Below are 14,160 nucleotides of genomic sequence, written 5' to 3' on the forward strand. Positions count from 1 at the left end.
AGTGAGTTGTGAGTGAGAGAGTGAGCGGTGAGTGGTGAGTGAGTGAGTGGTGAGTGAGCGATGAGTGAGTGGTGAGTGAGTGAGTGAGTGGTGAGTGAGCGGTGAGTGAGTGGTGAGTGAGTGGTGAGTGAGTGAGTGAGTGGTGAGTGAGTGGTGAGTGAGTGGTGAGTGAGTGAGTGGGTGAGTGAGTGAGTGGTGAGTGAGTGAGTGAGTGGTGAGTGAGTGAGTGGTGAGTGAGTGAGTGGTGAGTGAGTGGTGAGTGAGTGGTGAGTGAGTGAGTGAGTGGTGAGTAAGTGAGTGAGTGGTGAGTGGTGAGTGAGTGGTGAGTGAGTGGTGAGTGAGTGAGTGAGTGGTGAGTGAGTGGTGAGTGATGAGTGAGTGAGTGAGTGGTGAGTGAGTGGTGAGTGATGAGTGAGTGGTGAGTGAGTGGTGAGTGGTGAGTGAGTGGTGAGTGAGTGGTGAGTGAGCGAGTGAGCGGTGAGTGGTGAGTGAGTGGTGAGTGAGTGGTGAGTAGGTGAGTGAGTGGTGTGTGAGTGAGTGGTGAGTGAATGAGTGAGTGGTGAGTGAGTGGTGAGTGAGTGAGTGGTGAGTGAGTGGTGAGTGAGTGAGTGGTTAGTGAGTGAGTGAGTGGTGAGTAAGTGAGTGAGTGAGTGGTGAGTGAGTGAGTGAGTGGTGAGTAAGTGAGTGGTTAGTGTGAGTGAGTGAGTGGTGAGTGAGTGGTGAGTGAGTGGTGAGTGAGTGAGTGGTGAGTGAGTGAGTGAGTGGTGAGTGAGTGAGTGGTGAGTGAGTGGTGAGTGAGTGAGTGAGTGGTTATTGAATGAGTGAGTGGTGAGTGAGTGAGTGGTTAGTGAATGAGTGAGTGGTGAGTGAGTGAGTGAGTGGTGTGTGAGTGAGTGGTGAGTGAGTGAATGGTGAGTGAGTGAGTGGTGAGTGAGTGGTGAGTGAGTGGGTGGGTGGGTGAGGTGAGTGGTGAGTGGTGAGTGAGTGGTGAGTGAGTGGTGAGTGAGCGGTGAGTGGTGAGTGAGTGGTGAGTGAGTGGTGAGTAGGTGAGTGAGTGGTGTGTGAGTGAGTGGTGAGTGAATGAGTGAGTGGTGAGTGAGTGGTGAGTGAGTGAGTGGTGAGTGAGTGGTGAGTGAGTGAGTGGTGAGTGGTTAGTGAGTGAGTGAGTGGTGAGTAAGTGAGTGAGTGAGTGGTGAGTGAGTGAGTGAGTGGTGAGTAAGTGAGTGGTTAGTGTGAGTGAGTGAGTGGTGAGTGAGTGGTGAGTGAGTGGTGAGTGAGTGAGTGGTGAGTGAGTGAGTGAGTGGTGAGTGAGTGAGTGAGTGGTTAGTGAATGAGTGAGTGGTGAGTGAGTGAGTGGTTAGTGAATGAGTGAGTGGTGAGTGAGTGAGTGAGTGGTGTGTGAGTGAGTGGTGAGTGAGTGAGTGGTGAGTGAGTGAGTGAGTGGTGAGTGAGTGGTGAGTGAGTGGTGAGTGAGTGAGTGAGTGGTGAGTGAGTGAGTGAGTGGTTAGTGAATGAGTGAGTGGTGAGTGAGTGAGTTGTTAGTGAATGAGTGAGTGGTGAGTGAGTGAGTGGTGTGTGAGTGAGTGGTGAGTGAGTGAGTGGTGAGTGAGTGAGTGAGTGGTGAGTGAGTGGTGAGTGAGTGGTGAGTGGTGAGTGAGTGGTGAGTGGTGAGTGAGTGGTGAGTGAGTGAGTGGTGAGTGTGTGAGTGAGTGAGCGGTGAGTGGTTAGTGAATGAGTGAGTGGTGAGTGAGTGGTGAGTGAGTGAGTGGTGAGTGAGTGGTGAGTGAGTGAGTGAGTGGTGAGTGAGTGAGTGGTGAGTGAGTGAGTGAGTGGTGAGTGGTGAGTGAGTGAGTGAGTGGTGAGTGAGTGGTGAGTGAGTGAGTGAGTGGTGAGTGAGTGAGTGGTGAGTGAGTGAGTGGTGAGTGAGTGGTGAGTGAGTGAGTGAGTGGTGAGTGAGTGGTGAGTGAGTGAGTGAGTGGTGAGTGAGTGGTGAGTGAGTGAGTGAGTGGTGAGTGAGTGAGTGGTGAGTGAGTAAGTGAGTTAGTGAATGAGTGAGTGGTGAGTGAGTGAGTGGTGAGTGAGTGGTGAGTGAGTAAGTGAGTTAGTGAATGAGTGAGTGGTGAGTGAGTGGTGAGTGAGTGGTGAGTGAGTAAGTGAGTTAGTGAATGAGTGAGTGGTGAGTGAGTGGTGAGTGAGTGGTGAGTGAGTAAGTGAGTTAGTGAATGAGTGAGTGGTGAGTGGTGAGTGAGTGGTGAGTGAGTGAGTGGTGAGTGAGTGAGTGAGTGGTGAGTGAGCGGTGAGTGAGTGGTGAGTGGTGAGTGAGTGGTGAGTGGTGAGTGAGTGGTGAGTGAGCTAGGTTTGAGTGGTAGTGGTGGTGAGTGAGTGGTGAGTGAGTGGTGAGTGAGTAAGTGAGTTAGTGAATGAGTGAGTGGTGAGTGAGTGGTGAGTGAGTGGTGAGTGAGTGAGTGGTGAGTGAGTGGTGAGTGGTGAGTGAGTGGTGAGTGAGTGGTGAGTGGTGAGTGAGTAGTGAGTGAGTGGTGAGTGGTGAGTGAGTGGTGAGTGAGTGGTGAGTGAGTGAGTGGATGGTGAGTGAGTGGTGAGTGAGTGGTGAGTGGTGAGTGAGTGGTGAGTGAGTGGTGAGTGAGTGAGTGAGTGGTGAGTGAGTGGTGAGTGGTTAGTGTGTGAGTGAGTGGGTGGTGAGTGAGTGGTGAGTGAGTGGTGAGTGAGTGAGTGAGTGGTGAGTGAGTGAGTGGGTGGTGAGTGATGGTGAGTGAGTGAGTGGTGAGTGAGTGAGTGAGTGAGTGGTGAGTGAGTGAGTGAGTGGTGAGTGAGTGAGTGAGTGGTGAGTGAGTGGTGAGTGGTGAGTGAGTGGTGAGTGAGTGGTGAGTGGTGAGTGAGTGGTGAGTGAGTGGTGATTGAGTGGTGAGTGAGTGAGTGAGTGGTGAGTGAGTGAGTGAGTGGGTGGTGAGTGAGTGGTGAGTGAGTGGTGAGTGGTGAGTGAGTGGTGAGTGAGTGGTGAGTGGTGAGTGAGTGGTGAGTGAGTGGTGAGTGGTGAGTGAGTGGTGAGTGAGTGGTGAGTGAGTGGTGAGTGGTTAGTGTGTGAGTGAGTGGGTGGTGAGTGAGTGGTGAGTGAGTGGTGAGTGGTGAGTGAGTGGTGAGTGGTGAGTGAGTGGTGAGTGAGTAGTGAGTGGTGAGTGAGTGGTGAGTGAGTGGTGAGTGAGTGGTGAGTGAGTGAGTGGTGAGTGAGTGAGTGGTAAGTGAGTGAGTGGTGAGTGAGTGGTGAGTGAGTGGTGAGTGAGTGAGTGGTGAGTGAGTGGTGAGTGAGTGGTGAGTGGGTGAGTGAGTGGGTGAGTGAGTGAGTGGTGAGTGAGTGAGTGAGTGGGTTGAGTGGGTGAGTGAGTGGGTGGGTGAGTGAGTGGGTGGGTGAGTGGGTGGGTGGGTGGGTGAGTGGTGAGTGAGTGGGTGGGTGAGTGAGTGGTGAGTGGGTGAGTGAGTGGGTGAGTGAGTGGGTGAGTAAGTGAGTGAGTGGGTGAGTGAGTGAGTGGGTGAGTGAGTGAGTGGGTGAGTGGTGAGTGAGTGAGTGAGTGGTGAGTGAGTGAGTGAGTGGGTGGTGAGTGAGTGAGTGGTGAGTGAGTGAGTGGTGAGTGAGTGAGTGAGTGGTGAGTGATGAGTGAGTGGGTGGGTGGGTGAGTGAGTGGTGAGTGAGTGAGTGAGTGGTGAGTGATGAGTGAGTGGTGAGTGAGTGAGTGGTGAGAGAGTGAGTGGTGAGTGAGTGAGTGAGTGGTGGTGAGTGGTGAGTGAGTGAGTGGTGAATGAGTGAGTGGTGAGTGAGTGAGTGGTGAGTGAGTGAGTGGGTGAGTGAGTGAGTGGTTAGTGAATGAGTGAGTGGTGAGTGAGTGGTGTGTGAGTGGTGAGTGAGTGGTGAGTGAGTGAGTGAGTGGTGAGTGAGTGAGTGGGTGGTGAGTGAGTGGTGAGTGAGTGAGTGAGTGGTGAGTGGTGGTGAGTGAGTGGTGAGTGGTGAGTGAGTGAGTGAGTGGTGAGTGAGTGAGTGAGTGGTGAGTGAGTGGTGAGTGGTGAGTGAGTGGTGAGTGAGTGGTGAGTGGTGAGTGAGTGGTGAGTGAGTGGTGAGTGAGTGGTGAGTGAGTGAGTGAGTGGTGAGTGAGTGAGTGGGTGGTGAGTGAGTGGTGAGTGAGTGGTGAGTGGTGAGTGAGTGGTGAGTGGTGAGTGAGTGGTGAGTGAGTGGTGAGTGAGTGGTGAGTGGTTAGTGTGTGAGTGAGTGGGTGGTGAGTGAGTGGTGAGTGAGTGGTGAGTGGTGAGTGAGTGGTGAGTGGTGAGTGAGTGGTGAGTGAGTAGTGAGTGGTGAGTGAGTGGTGAGTGAGTGGTGAGTGAGTGAGTGGTGAGTGAGTGAGTGGTAAGTGAGTGAGTGGTGAGTGAGTGGTGAGTGAGTGGTGAGTGAGTGAGTGGTGAGTGAGTGGTGAGTGAGTGGTGAGTGAGTGAGTGGGAGTGAGTGAGTGAGTGGTGAGTGAGTGAGTGAGTGGGTGGTGAGTGAGTGAGTGGCGAGTGAGTGAGTGGTGAGTGAGTGAGTGAGTGGTGAGTGATGAGTGAGTGGGTGGGTGGGTGAGTGAGTGGTGAGTGAGTGAGTGGTGAGTGATGAGTGAGTGGTGAGTGAGTGAGTGAGTGGTGAGTGAGTGAGTGGTGAGTGAGTGAGTGAGTGGTGAGTGAGTGGTGAGTGAGTGAGTGGTGAATGAGTGAGTGGTGAGTGAGTGAGTGAGTGGTGAGTGAGTGAGTGGGTGAGTAGTGGTGGTTAGTGAATGAGTGAGTGGTGAGTGAGTGGTGTGTGAGTGGTGAGTGGTGAGTGAGTGGTGAGTGGTGAGTGAGTGAGTGAGTGGTGAGTGAGTGAGTGGTGAGTGAGTGGTGAGTAAGTGATGAGTGAATGAGTGAGTGAGTGGTGAGTGAGTGGTGAGTGAGTGGTGAGTGAGTGAGTGGTGAGTGAGTGGTGAGTAAGTGATAAGTGAATGAGTGAGTGAGTGGTGAGTGAGTGGTGAGTGAGTGGTGAGTGAGTGAGTGGTGAGTGAGTGGTGAGTAAGTGATGAGTGAATGAAGTGAGTGAGTGGTGAGTGAGTGGTGAGTGAGTGAGTGGTGAGTGAGTGGTGAGTAAGTGATGAGTGAATGAGTGAGTGAGTGGTGAGTGAGTGAGTGAGTGGTGAGTGGTGGTGAGTGAGTGGTTAGTGAATGAGTGAGTGGTGAGTGAGTGGTTAGTGAATGAGTGAGTGGTGAGTGAGTGGTGAGTGAGTGAGTGGTGGTGTGGTGAGTGAGTGGTGAGTGAGTGAGTGAGTGGTGAGTGAGTGGTGAGTGAGTGGTGAGTGAGTGGTGAGTGAGTGGTGAGTGAGTGAGTGGTGAGTGAGTGGTGAGTAAGTGATGAGTGAATGTGTGAGTGAGTGGTGAGTGAGTGGTTAGTGAATGAGTGAGTGGTGAGTGAGTGAGTGAGTGGTGAGTGAGTGGTGAGTGAGTGGTGAGTGAGTGGTGAGTGAGTGGTGAGTATCCTCACCTGCATGCGGTCCCAGCGGGTGAGGTGCACGTGAGTGGTGAGGCGGTGAGGCATCCGCAGGTGAGCGAGCCGCTCTTCCCCGTCACCAGCAGGTCCATGAACCACTCAAAGGCGCGGGTATCAGCACATACCCAGTAGAGATGCATCTGATACACACACGGACACACGCTGAGATGTTGACTACCTCGCCTGGTACACAGGAGGTCGTGGGTTCCATGCTGAGATGTTGACTACCTCGCCTGGTACACTGGAGGTCGTGGGTTACACGCTGAGATGTTGACTACCTCGCCTGGTACACAGGAGGTCGAGGGTCACACGCTGAGATGTTGACTACCTCGCCTGGTACGCAGGAGGTCGTGGGTTCAATGCTGAGATGTTGACTACCTCGCTCGGTACACAGGAGGTCGTGGGTTCCACGTTGAGATGTTGACTACCTCGCCTGGTATACAGGAGGTCTGTGTCTCTCTCATCATCATCATCATCACGGTGGCTAGGAGATGTTGACTACCTCGCCTGGTACACAGGAGGTCGTGGGTTCCACGCTGAGATGTTGACTACCTCGCCTGGTACACAGGAGGTCGTGGGTTCCACGCTGAGATGTTGACAACCTCGCCTGGTACACAGGAGGTCGTGGGTTCCACGCTGAGATGTTGACTACCTCGCCTGGTGTATAGGAGGTCGTGGGTTCAATGCTGAGATGTTGACTACCTCGCCTGGTACACAGGAGGTCGTGGGTTCAATGCTGAGATGTTGACTACCTCGCCTGGTACACAGGAGGTCGTGGGTTCCACGTTGAGATGTTGACTACCTCGCCTGGTACACAGGAGGTCGTGGGTTACACGCTGAGATGTTGACTACCTCGCCTGGTACACAGGAGGTCGTGGGTTCCACGCTGAGATGTTGACTACCTCGCCTGGTACACAGGAGGTCGTGGGTTACACGCTGAGATGTTGACTACCTCGCCTGGTACACAGGAGGTCGTCGGTTACACGCTGAGATGTTGACTACCTCGCCTGGTACACAGGAGGTCGTGGGTTCCACGTTGAGATGTTGACTACCTCGCCTGGTACACTGGAGGTCGTGGGTTCAATGCTGAGATGTTGACTACCTCGCCTGGTGCACAGGAGGTCGTGGGTTCCACGCTGAGATGTTGACTACCTCGCCTGGTACGCAGGAGGTCGTGGGTTCCACGCTGAGATGTTGACTACCTCGCCTGGTACACAGGAGGTCGTGGGTTACACGCTGAGATGTTGACTACCTCGCCTGGTACACAGGAGGTCGTGGGTTACACGCTGAGATGTTGACTACCTCGCCTGGTACGCAGGAGGTCGTGGGTTACACGCTGAGATGTTGACTACCTCGCCTGGTCTACAGGAGGTCGTGGGTTACACGCTGAGATGTTGACTACCTCGCCTGGTCTACAGGAGGTCGTGGGTTACACGCTGAGATGTTGACTACCTCGCCTGGTACACAGGAGGTCGTGGGTTACACGCTGAGCTGTTGACTACCTCGCCTGGTAGGCAGGAGGTTGTGGGTTCCACGCTGAGATGTTGACTACCTCGCCTGGTACGCAGGAGGTCGTGGGTTCAATGCTGAGATGTTGACTACCTCGCTTGGTACACAGGAGGTCGTGGGTTCCACGTTGAGATGTTGACTACCTCGCCTGGTATACAGGAGGTCTGTGTCTCTCTCATCATCATCATCATCACGGTGGCTAGGAGATGTTGACTACCTCGCCTGGTACACAGGAGGTCGTGGGTTCCATGCTGAGATGTTGACTACCTCGCCTGGTACGCAGGAGATCGTGGGTTCCACGCTGAGATGTTGACTACGTCGCCTGGTACACAGGAGGTCGAGGGTTACACGCTGAGATGTTGACTACCTCGCCTGGTACACAGGAGGTCGTGGGTTCCACGCTGAGATGTTGACTACCTCGCCTGGTGCACAGGAGGTCGTGGGTTCCGCGCTGAGATGTTGACTACCTCGCCTGCTACACAGGAGGTCGTGGGTTCAATGCTGAGATGTTGACTACCTCGCCTGGTACACTGGAGGTCGTGGGTTCCACGCTGAGATGTTGACTACCTCGCCTGGTACACAGGAGGTCGAGGGTTCAATGCTGAGATGTTGACTACCTCGCCTGGTACGCAGGAGGTCGTGGGTTCAATGCTGAGATGTTGACTACCTCGCTCGGTACACAGGAGGTCGTGGGTTCCACGTTGAGATGTTGACTACCTCGCCTGGTATACAGGAGGTCTGTGTCTCTCTCATCATCATCATCATCACGGTGGCTAGGAGATGTTGACTACCTCGCCTGGTACACAGGAGGTCGTGGGTTCCATGCTGAGATGTTGACTACCTCGCCTGGTACGCAGGAGATCGTGGATTCCACGCTGACATGTTGACTACGTCGCCTGGTACACAGGAGGTCGGAGGGTTACACGCTGAGATGTTCACTACCTCGCCTGGTACACAGGAGGTCGTGGGTTCCACGCTGAGATGTTGACTACCTCGCCTGGTACACAGGAGGTCGTGGGTTCCATGCTGAGATGTTGACTACCTCACCTGGTACACAGGAGGTCGTGGGTTCCATGCTGAGATGTTGACTACCTCGCCCGGTACACAGGAGGTCGTGGGTTACACGTTGAGATGTTGACTACCTCGCCTGGTACACAGGAGGTCGTGGGTTCCATGTTGAGATGTTGACTACCTCGCCTGGTACGCAGGAGGTCGTGGGTTCCACGCTGAGATGTTGACTACCTCGCCTGGTACGCAGGAGGTCGTGGGTTCCATGCTGAGATGTTGACTACCTCGCCTGGTACGCAGGAGGTCGTGGGTTCCATGCTGAGATGTTGACTACCTCGCCTGGTACACAGGAGGTCGTGGGTTCCACGCTGAGATGTTGACTACCTCGCCTGGTGTACAGGAGGTCGTGGGTTCAATGCTGAGATGTTGACTACCTCGCCTGGTACACAGGAGGTCGTGGGTTCCATGCTGAGATGTTGACTACCTCGCCTGGTACGCAGGAGGTCGTGGGTTCAATGCTGAGATGTTGACTACCTCGCCTGGTACACAGGAGGTCGTGGGTTCCATGCTGAGATGTTGACTACCTCGCCTGGTACACAGGAGGTCATGGGTTACACGCTGAGCTTTTGACTACCTCGCCTGGTAGGCAGGAGGTCGTGGGTTACACGCTGAGATGTTGACTACCTCGCCTGGTATACAGGAGGTCGTGGGTTCCATGCTGAGATGTTGAATACCTCGCCTGGTACACAGGAGGTCGTGGGTTACACGCTGAGATGTTGACTACCTCGCCTGGTACGCAGGAGGTCGTGGGTTACACGATGAGATGTTGACTACCTCGCCTGGTACACAGGAGGTCGTGGGTTCCATGTTGAGATGTTGACTACCTCGCCTGGTACACAGGAGGTCGTGCGTTACACGCTGAGATGTTGACTACCTCGCCTGGTACACATGAGGTCGTGGGTTCCACGCTGAGCTGTTGACTACCTCGCCTGGTACACAGGAGGTCGTGGGTTCCACGCTGAGATGTTGACTACCTCGCCTGGTACACAGGAGGTCGTGGGTTCCACGCTGAGATGTTGACTACCTCGCCTGGTACACAGGAGGTCGTGGGTTCCATGCTGAGATGTTGACTACCTCGCCTGGTACACAGGAGGTCGTGGGTTCCATGCTGAGATGTTGACTACCTCGCCTGCTACACAGGAGGTCGTGGGTTGAATGCTGAGATGTTGACTACCTCGCCTGGTACACAGGAGGTCGTGGGTTACACGCTGAGATGTTGACTACCTCGCCTGGTACGCAGGAGGTCGTGGGTTACATGCTGAGATGTTGACTACCTCGCCTGGTACACAGGAGGTCGTGGGTTACACGCTGAGCTGTTGACTACCTCGCCTGGTACACAGGAGGTCGTGGGTTCCATGCTGAGATGTTGACTACCTCGCCTGGTACACAGGAGGTCGTGGGTTCCATGTTGAGATGTTGACTACCTCGCCTGGTACACAGGAGGTCGTGGGTTCCATGTTGAGATGTTGACTACCTCGCCTGGTACACAGGAGGTCGTGGGTTCGAAGCTGAGATGTTGACTACCTCGCCTGGTACACAGGAGGTCGTGGGTTCGAAGCTGAGATGTTGACTACCTCGCCTGGTACACAGGAGGTCGTGGGTTCCACGCTGAGATGTTGACTACCTCGCCTGGTACACAGGAGGTCGTGGGTTCCATGCTGAGATGTTGACTACCTCGCCTGGTATACAGGAGGTCGTGGGTTCTATGCTGAGATGTTGACTACCTCGCCTGGTCTACAGGAGGTCGTGGGTTCCATGCTGAGACGTTGACTACCTCGCCTGGTGTATAGGAGGTCGTGGGTTCCACGCTGAGATGTTGACTACCTCACCTGGTACACAGGAGGTCGTGGGTTCCATGCTGAGATTTTGACTAGCTCGCCTGTTACACAGGAGGTCGTGGGTTCAATGTTGAGATGTTGACTACCTCGCCTGGTACACAGGAGGTCGTGGGTTACACGCTGAGATGTTGACTACCTCGCCTGGTATACAGGAGGTCGTGGGTTCCATGCTGAGATGTTGACTACCTCGCTTGGTACACAGGAGGTCGTGGGTTCCACGCTGAGATGTTGACTACCTCGCCCGGTGTACAGGAGGTCGTGGGTTACACGCTGAGATGTTGACTACCTCGCCTGGTACACAGGAGGTCGTGGGTTACACGCTGAGATGTTGACTACCTCGCCTGGTACACAGGAGGTCGTGGGTTCCATGCTGAGATGTTGACTACCTCGCCTGGTACACAGGAGGTCGTGGGTTCCATGTTGAGATGTTGACTACCTCGCCTGGTATACAGGAGGTCGTGGGTTCAATGCTGAGATGTTGACTACCTCGCCTGGTACATAGGAGGACGTGGGTTCCATGCTGAGATGTTGACTACCTCGCCTGGTGCGCAGGAGGTCGTGGGTTCCATGCTGAGATGTTGACTACCTCGCCTGGTACACAGGAGGTCGTGAGTAGGTGGGTGTGTGAGTGGGTGAGTGAGTGAGGGAGTGAGTGAGTGGGTGAGTGAGTGGGTGAGTGGGTGAGTGAGAGAGTGAGTGGGTGAGTGGGTGGGTGAGTGAGTGGTTGAGTGAGTGAGTGGGTGAATGAGTGAGTGGTTGAGTGGGTGAGTGATTGAGTGGGGGGGTGAGTGAGTGAGTGGGTGAGTGAGTAGGTGAGTGAGTGTGTGAGTGGGTGGGTGAGTGAGTGGTTGAGTGAGTGATTGAGTGAGTGAGTGGGTGAGTGAGTGGGTGAGTGAGTGAGTGGCTGAGTGAGTGAGTGGGTGAGTGAGTGAGTGGTTGAGTGAGTGATTGAATGAGTGAGTGAGAGAGTAGTTGAGTGAGTGGTTGAGTGATTGAATGAGTGAGTGAGTGGTTGAGTGAGTGGTTGAGTGATTGAATGAGTGAGTGAGTGGTTGAGTGAAGTGGTTGATTGAGTGAGTGAATGATTGACTGAGTGAATGAGTGAGTGAATGAGTGAGTGGGTGAATGAGTGAATTAGTGGTTGAGTGAGTGGTTGAGTGAGTGAATGAGTGAGTGAGTCATTGAGTGGTTGAGTGAGTGAGTGAGTGAATGAGTGAGTGAGTGATTGAGTGAGTGAGTGATTGAGTGAGTGAGTGAGTGGGTGAGTGAGTGGTTGAGTGAGTGAGTGGCTGAATGAGTGAGTGAGTGGCTGAATGAGTGAGTGGGTGAGTGAGTGAGTGGTTGAGTGAGTGGGTGAGTGAGTGAGTGAGTGGTTGAGTGAGTGAGTGAGTGGTTGAGTGAGTGGTTGAATGAGTGAATGAGTGAGTGGGTGAGTGAGTGGGTGATTGAATGAGTGAGTGAATGAGTGAGTGGGTGAGTGAGTGAGTGAGTGATTGAGTGGTTGAGTGAGTGAGTGATTGAGTGAGTGGGTGAGTGAGTGGGTGAATGAGTGAGTGAGTGGGTGAGTGAGTGGGTGAATGAGTGAATGAGTGATTGAGTGAGTGAGTGAGTGAATGAGTGAGTGAATAAGTGAGTGAGTGATTGAGTGAGTGAGTGGGTGAATGAGTGAATGAGTGGTTGAGTGAGTGGCTGAGTGAGTGACTGAGTGGTTGAGTGAGTAAGTGTTTGAGTGAGTGAGTGAATGAGTGAGTGGTTGAGTGAGTGAGTGGTTGAGTGAGTGAGTGGTTGAGTGAGTGAGTGGTTGAGTGAGTAGGTGAGTGAGTGGGTGAATGAGTGAGTGTTTGAGTGAGTGATTGAGTGAGTGTTTGAGTGAGTGAATGAGTGAGTGAGTGGCTGAGTGAGTGGTTGAGTGAGTGAGTGGTTGAGTGAGTAGGTGAATGAGTGGGTGAATGAGAGAGTGATTGAGTGGCTGAGTGAGTGAGTGAATGAGTGAGTGAGTGTGTGAGTGAATGAGTGAATGAGTGAGTGAGTGGTTGAGTGAGTAGGCGAATGAGTGAGTGAATGAGTGAGTGATTGAGTGGCTGAGTGAATGAGTGAGTGAGCGAATGAGTGAGTGAGTGTTTGAGTGAGTAGGTGAATGAGTGGGTGAATGAGAGAGTGATTGACTGGCTGAGTGAATGAATGAGTGAGTGTTTAAGTGTGTGAGTGAATGAGTGTGTGAGTGGTTGAGTGAGTAGGTGAATGAGTGAGTGAATGAGTGAGTGATTGAGTGGCTGAGTGAATGAGTGAGTGAGCGAATGAGTGAGTGAGTGTGTGAGTGAGTGAGTGGTTGAGTGAGTAGGTGACTGAGTGAGTGAGTGGGTGAGTGAGTGAGTGGGTGAGTTAGTGAGTGTTTGAGTGATTGAGTGTTTGAGTGAATGAGTGAGTGAATGAATGAGTGAATGAGTGAGTGAGTGATGTACAAACTCACTCACCCTCCTCTCCGTGTCCTCGCCAGCCACGGAGCGACTCCACCCCTCCTCACCCACCTCCTCACCCACCTCCTCACCCACCTCCTCACCCACCTCCTCACCCCCTTCCTCACCCCCGTGATCCCCAGCACGACTCTCACCCTCGGCCTCCATCCCTATCAAATTGAGTGCCGACGCGAATGGAGTGATCCCGATTCCCGCACCAATGCACACGCACACACGGTAGGCTGTCAACTCCTCGAATCCAGAGCCAAAGGGACCATCGACTTCCAGCCTGGGGGTGGAGTGGGGGGTGGAGTGGGGGGGGTGAGTGGGGGGGGTGAGTGGGGGGGTGAGTGGGGGGGTGAGTGGGGGGGTGAGTGGGGGGGTGAGTGGGGGGGTGAGTGGGGGGGTGAGTGGGGGGGTGAGTGGGGGGGGTGAGTGGGTGAGTGGGGGGGTGAGTGGGGGGGTGAGTGGGGGGGTGGGGGAGTGGGGTGAGTGGGGGGGTGAGTGGGTGAGTGGGGGGGTGAGTGGGGGGGTGAGTGGGTGAGTGGGTGAGTGGGGGAGTGAGTGGGTGGGTGAGTGGGTGAGTGGGGGGGGTGAGTGGGTGGGTGAGTGGGGGGGTGAGTGAGTGGGGGGGTGAGTGGGTGAGTGGGAGGATGGGTGAGTGAGTGAGTGGGTGAGTGAGTGAGTGAGTGAATGAGTGAGTGAGTGGGTGACTGGGGGATGGGTGAGTGAGTGAGTGGGTGAGTGAGTGAGTGGTTGAGTGAGTGAGTGAGTGAATGAGTGAGTTGTTGAGTGAATGAGTGAGTGTGTGGGTGAGTGAGTGAGCGAGTGATTGAGTGAATATGTGAGTGAGTGTTTGGGTGAGCGAATGGTTGAGTGAGTGAGTCAGTGGGTTACTACCTCCCCCTGGCTATCACCCCGTGTCCACCACCACCATCACCACCACCACCTCCACCACCACCACCATCTCCACCACCATCACCATCACCACCACCATCACCACCACCACCACCACTACCATCGCCACCACCTCCACTACCACCACCACCATCACCACCACCACCATCACCACAACCACCACCACCTCCATCACCACCACCTCCACCACCACTACACCACCATCACCACCACCACCATCACCACCACCACCACCACCACCTCCACCACCACCACCACCACCCCCCCACCCACCCCCCCACCCCCACTCCCCACCCACCTGGGAAGTGCCCCTCCCCCCGTGCCGCTGAATGCCCTCTGCAGGCCTCGTGTCCAGGCCCCGGCCATGCGAACGTGGACACTCTTCTCTGGGTGTTGTGGTGCCGACGTGAGTGTGAACGGGTGCCACTCCAGGGCGGACACCGCTGGGCAACGCAGCCTCACCCAGCGCCCCGGTGCCACGCCACCACCACCACCACCACCACAACCACCACCACCACCACCACCACCACAACAACCACTACCACCACAACAACCACTACCACCACCACAACAACCACCACCACCACCACAACAACCACCACCACAACAACCACCACCACAACCACTACCACCACCACAACCACCACAACAACCACTACCACCACCACTACCACAACAACCACCACCACCACAACAACCACCACCACCACCACAACCACCACCACCACTGCCACCACCACCACCACCACAACCACCACCACCACCACCGCCACAACCACCACCACCACAACAACAACCACCACCACCACAACCACCA

The 14,160-nt window shown here is 54.5% G+C and overlaps 1 protein-coding gene across 1 annotated transcript in view; it reads right to left on the minus strand.

Moving 5' to 3' along the window:
- LOC142923336 (NADPH oxidase 3-like) overlaps positions 1–13,899 on the minus strand; it is a 28,798-nt gene extending 14,899 nt beyond the window's left edge. Inside the window, exons 1-3 of the mRNA XM_076064413.1 lie at positions 13,642–13,899; positions 12,444–12,714; positions 5,549–5,694 (exon numbers count right to left, since the gene is read on the minus strand). Of these exons, the coding sequence (XP_075920528.1) occupies positions 5,549–5,694; positions 12,444–12,714; positions 13,642–13,709 (485 nt within the window). The 5' untranslated portion in view covers positions 13,710–13,899. The remainder of the gene's footprint in view (positions 1–5,548; positions 5,695–12,443; positions 12,715–13,641) is intronic.
- Between the last annotated feature and the right edge of the window lie 261 nt (positions 13,900–14,160).

The sequence above is a fragment of the Petromyzon marinus genome, unplaced genomic scaffold, assembly GCF_048934315.1.
Source record: "Petromyzon marinus isolate PM22_M1 ecotype Great Lakes invasive population unplaced genomic scaffold, UKy_Petmar_22M1.pri1.0 PM_Scaffold_429, whole genome shotgun sequence".
Taxonomy (NCBI): Eukaryota; Metazoa; Chordata; class Hyperoartia; order Petromyzontiformes; family Petromyzontidae; genus Petromyzon; species Petromyzon marinus.